This window comes from Chenopodium album, chromosome 24 (assembly GCF_948465745.1).
Source record: "Chenopodium album chromosome 24, dcCheAlbu1.1, whole genome shotgun sequence".
Classification (NCBI taxonomy): Eukaryota; Viridiplantae; Streptophyta; class Magnoliopsida; order Caryophyllales; family Amaranthaceae; genus Chenopodium; species Chenopodium album.
The window spans coordinates 8,978,800-8,984,618 of record NC_137857.1 but is presented as its reverse complement, the minus strand read 5'-3'; the positions used below and the strand labels follow the sequence as shown (position 1 = coordinate 8,984,618).

General features: G+C 35.8%; 1 protein-coding gene across 1 annotated transcript; it reads right to left on the bottom strand.

Annotated features, from left to right (window-relative positions):
- Positions 1-449: 449 nt before the first annotated feature.
- Positions 450-5,535, bottom strand: LOC145611771 (DNA repair protein recA homolog 3, mitochondrial-like). Its single transcript, XM_081667141.1, has 8 exons — positions 5,260-5,535; positions 4,658-4,718; positions 4,141-4,355; positions 3,771-3,858; positions 2,824-2,996; positions 2,401-2,547; positions 1,927-2,058; positions 450-1,259 (listed from the first exon to the last, which is right to left on the bottom strand). Exons 1-8 carry the CDS (start codon positions 5,314-5,316, stop codon positions 882-884), a joined length of 1,251 nt encoding a protein of 416 aa, XP_081523267.1. The 5' UTR covers positions 5,317-5,535; the 3' UTR covers positions 450-881.
- Between the last annotated feature and the right edge of the window lie 284 nt (positions 5,536-5,819).

The window sequence follows — 5,819 nt, the reverse complement described above, 5'->3', positions numbered from 1 at the left end:
AGTAAAATACAGTTATGTGGAGTCTTGTTAAATTTGTCTCACAAATCACTTTACAATATCAACTTTTTATACTACTACGTATTATATAATTATAGATATTTAGCATATAAATGTACTTTGGGATGCGTAATTTTATTCTTGTTGCAATATTTGTGGAACAGAAGAAGTATATTAAAAGGCTAACGAACGCCTCGACGGCGTTAGATAAGATAGTTAAAAGTAGAAAAATTAGATTAAAATGAACATTAATTACACCGATCGACACTTGATTTTGGTATGCATTCCCAAATTAATTTAGAAAATAATTTCAATGCTTATCTAACAGTCTAACGGCCCGGGGACGTTCATTAGGAAAATCCATACTAAAAATGTAAGAGATTTCCAATTGAGCTATATACAATGAAACAGGCAAAATACTTCCTTATAAGAAATTAAATCGAACTGTACAAGCATTCTGTGTGTCAATCCAATCACTGCAATTAAGGCCAAAATTCTTCATAATATTCCTCCAGATACTATGATACACAACAGAACTTTGCTACACCATAAACCAGGAAATTTGAGCTTTCTTAAATTAGTGAAATATACACTATTCAAAATTTCAAAGAACTAACCTCACTCCTATAATACATGGGTGTAGCTTAGAATTTCTCCAATTTTAGAGACCCGCCAAAACTATACTCACTCATCCCACAGCACTGATATAGTGATATATTAACTTATACGTCGAAGTATACCCTGACAATTGCAAGCAAAAATCCTCTACGTATTCAGAGCCTTATATTACCTCCTGCACATGTTTGATCACAACTACTCGGTAGTAGAAGCTGCTTAAATTATCTGACACCAAACGCCATCCATAAAAGAACTTTCTGCAAGTCTTATGCTTCTGCGGCTGTGACTACATCTTCATCAGTTGTGTCAGGCAGAACTGTTTCTTCTGCTGGTTCAGTGACATCTCCCTCAGCAGCCTCCTCTGCTGGATGTAGTAGTTTTTCTCTAAGCGTTGTTTCAAGCTCGTCTCTTTCTCTTACATTCTCAATGAGATACTTTCTAACTGCATCTTTCCCACGGAAATTATGGCCGTTGAGGGCGTACATAGCACCCTGCTTATTAATTAGCTTGTGCTTGACACCCAGACTAATGAGCTCTGCATCCCTGCATATGCCCTTGCCATACTCGATGTCAAATTCAGCAGTTCTAAAAGGAGGTGCGTGCTTGTTCTTTATTACTTTCACAAGGACCTGACTCCCGACAATCTGCAGAATGAAACAGTGCATATAGTTAAGGGGATTCATACACTATTTGCAATGAGATTTTATTAGTTCTGGATCACAAAAGAGTTACAAATAAATCCTAATTATGCTTAATATAAACTCCTACACTTATTATACACTGCCAGGCATTTGGAAAATGACTTAAGACTTGAAAATTTTTGAGCAAATGAACAAGAGTGTAATTGTTTTGAAGATTGGTCCAGTTCATATCCCACATAGACGAGACAGTAGACACATGACATCATCAGACGCCTGTCAACTGGTCCAAAACTCCAAATAAGAGATAACAGAACCATTTGTCCATGCATTGGGGAAATCGCTATAACACAGTCGCATGAATCCTGAAGCTAAGTCTAGATACCTTCAATAGCTCAACAGGTATGAAATCCAGAATAAGCTGTCACTGGGATTCAGGGATAATAGCAGGAAATCTCTAATGCATAACAGCCCTCTCACCAGATCACCCCAAATCAGAATAAGGTGGAATAATCAAAGACCATAAAATAAAAAATTAATTGTACTTTATTTCAAAAAGAAAATTGGTTTGTTTTAGGGCCATGTTAGACTGTTGGTGTGTTACTGCCATAGTGCCATCCATGAGTCTTATCAAGGACAAAGTAAGTTTATACATAGATTACATTTTACATACCTCTTCTCCTTTCTTGACAAATGCAGTCCTCCTGATGTTCAGGCGCACAGACGCATAGAACTTCAAAGCATTACCTCCACAAGTAACTTCGGTAGGACCACCAAATCCGAAAGTTGAAATCTTTGCCCTCACCTGAAAAAATGTCATCCAGACAAAAACTTAAGACTGACAGTTGTTTCAACCAAATGGAACAGAATAAGCTCTTCTGAAAGAGCCAAGGAACATTGCACGTCAGTAGTGCTCTAAAAAACATCTGAAAACTTCCAAAAAAAAATTTGGAAATAATGTTGATAATCTAACAGACTACACACAAGTAGTTCATAAACCTTCCTTAACTCTCAAGAAAACATATCCAATTCATAACAAAATCTGGCATTCTAAGTTTCAGTAGTACATATCAGATGTATGATATCTCTCTTAATAGCCATTAACAGGAGAGGACAGGATTACAATTTAAAATTACTTAATCTCTACCTGATTCAAAAATAGCAATATACACTGTGACTGAGACAATGAATGGCTTAATTTTCGAAGTGCTTGGCTCATTAATCTTGCTTGCATTGCCATGTGTGCATCACCCATCTCACCATCAAGTTCTCCTTTTGGCACAAGTGCAGCAACCTGCATTCAGGAATAAATTTTTTACTATATATGAGAGATCTTACAACTAATGATAAAGACAATCAATATGTTTGAGCATAGTAACCACACAGATTACAATTCATCAAGCAGGCCACAGTAGAGCATAGTACATTGAAATGAATACAATGATCTCCAAGCTACCTGGGCACTGAATAGCAATGATAGATAATATAAGAGCATTTAAACTTCCTTGCCCCAAAACAAAGGTAACTGTAGACACATGAGAAATGCAAGTGAAAATGGATCATTGCTTACACTATCAACTACCACAACATCAAGTGAACCACTTCGAATGAGAGTATCCACAAGGCTAAGAGCTTGTTCACCACAATCTGGCTGTGATAGAAGCAGATTTTGTGTATTTACACCAATAGTTTCGGCTAGAGCTGGATCAAGAGCATGTTCAGCATCAACAAAGGCACAGTAACCTACATGGATAAAAGACGATACATGAGTCATGTAATCACTAGCAAGGATACAGACATAAGGTTAAAAAAAACAGATAATGTTGATTTTAAATTCAGCTTGCCCCTGAAAGTAAAAATTTAACTAAAATAAAAATTGACTAGTTGATCAATGCAGACAATAGTTCATGAAGATATGGTCACTATAGAGAAGTTATTCTTTGTCCTATCCTCTCAAGTAAAAAATGGTGGAGCAATAACAAATAGGAGGAATGAAATGATCAGCATAGGTAAAGCATTAAAATGTTCAACATATATGTTAGCCAGAAAGAGATCAATCATGGCAGTAGCCTTGATACTGAACAACTATAAGCTTACAAACTAGAGCCTAGTATCCAACAACTCCAACTCCAAATGATCACCACATAGACTTTCAAGTTCTAACAGCAAAAAGAAAACTAAGGGTTGAAAGGAAGGACTACTATCAGCAAACAAACACATGTTTGACCAGTTCACCAAATATATACTCCTTCTGTCCCTATATGTTTGCTCCATTTTCCATATAAGGATGTCCCTTAAAGATTACCACATACCTTAATTGTCTATAGAGACCACCACTTTTCTCTCTCATCAATTCACTCAGCCAAAATTTAATAAAGTAGAAAATGGACATGAGGCAAAAAAAAAAATAGGGACGCAGGTAGTATCAGACTATGACAGAAAACAGGTAATGTTCATGATCATTTTTTCCATAGAAAAATGCCATCAGGTAATTAAAATGCTGTTCAGTAACACTACCTCCTTGCTTCTGAGCTTCAGCAATTACATGAAGGGCTAAAGTAGTCTTCCCAGATGCCTCTGGTCCAAAAACCTCAACCACACGCCCCTGGAAAATCCGAAACACGTGTCATAAAGCATAAATGGCCTGAAGCTTAATGCACGATTATGTAACCTACTAAAGGTAAACTATTCATATTTTAATCAAAAGACATGCATGTGAAGAAGACAAAATACAGATAATCCAAACACCTACTAAACTAAATGAATATCATTAACATGTCTATGCTATCTTAACATTATCATATCATAGTTACTTTTCCCCTTCTTATATAGATATCTACTTATGCATGGAATATCTAACGCGAACAAGTACCACAATAGAAAGTACCTTAGGGAGTCCTCCAATTCCTAATGCTATGTCTAGAGCAAATGACCCAGTAGACACCACTGGGACGTTTCTAGGAGTTACAGACCGACCAAGCCACATAATAGATCCCTTTCCAAATGAAGTTGTGATTTGGTCTAACGCTTGTTTAAGAGCTAACTCTTTCTTTGATAGGCCTTCATCATTAGAGTCACTTCCATCTGATTTTTTCTTCCGACCTTCACCAATAAACCCATAAAAGTTGAACTTAAAAGATGAATGAGAAAACAAATGCATCATGACAACCAAAATGTTTTTGCAATAATAAAACTGCTTTTCTTTGAACTAGAGGAAGACAATTAACACAACTGCTCTAGATGGAATCCATTTTAATATTATCAATACAGCATATAAACAAAAACACCATTCAACCACAACTATCAAAACAACAATAATGAAGCAACTAGAGCCTATAACAACTTCATCACAATCCCGCCATTCGGCATACTTCATTAGACAAAAGCTTGTAAAGTATTAGCACCTTTTGAAGAAAACTCTTTGTACTGAAAAGATGTAATTCCCAACACCTCTCTCCTGAAGCTCTGCAAGCAGCAAAACATTCAATTATAAAAATTAAAAAGAAAGCTTTCTCATGATTATACCTAAACTTGTAAGTTGTAACAATGGCACCTACTCAACAAATTGCAGCAGCTCAATAACATTTTCTTCCACAAACTGAAATAAACTCCACTGACAAATTAAGTACTACCCCTCCACCCGGATTCCGTGTTGTCGCATTACTAGTTTAAATTACATTATCCACGCGACAATTAATTCCCCAAAAGCGGAAAAAAATACCTAACATTTTTCTTCTTTCTTCAACATTTAAATATTTGTCAGAACCTGGGACGAATCTTAAAAAAATCCTATAAACATGCAATATATTCTGCAACATTTTATACTAGTCCAAAACACTGGAAGCAGTAAGTAAATAAATAAATAAAAATCATACAAAAAATTAAATAAATCCCAAAATCACATAACAAAATACAAAAACTATTCTTCCACAATAAACATAAATAATCAACAACTAAAAATTTCAAAAATATAATTAAAAAAAAAAAGGGTGTGCTAAAAACAGACCTCTGGAGGAAACAGAGAGCGTCGCAAAGAAGAAGCGTGGCGAAGAAGCCTCGCCATGGGAGAGTAGTTTGAGCTTGAGAAGTTGAACCCTTTGAGAAATTAGGGAAAAGGGCTCAAAATTTTGAGAGAGAAAATGGAGGAAAATTGAAAAATGTCAGAGCATTTTCTGGGAGTAATTCAAGAATTTGAAAGGGAAGGAAAGCAAGAAAGAGGGAAGAACAGGGAGAGAGAGTGTGTTAATTGTCACTGGTTTATTTTAGGGTTTATGGAAATGAGGAATGGGTGTTTGTGTGCAAAGTGGGGAGGTTTTTCCCTCCTTTTCAAACTCTTTTTTGAGAAGTCCCAACTTTTTTAAAATACTAGGGGAGCCTACGCACGCGTTGCGTGCGATACATTCGATGTTTATGGTCGAGTTGTAATAGACTAATAGTTTGTCATGACACACAAATTTTGCCGGTTAGGCTTTTGAAAGCATAAACTAAAAAAAAATTGTTGACAATTATATCCTTGTGTCGGTACGGAAATGTAACACTTGAAAATATATACTTCCTCCGTTTCTT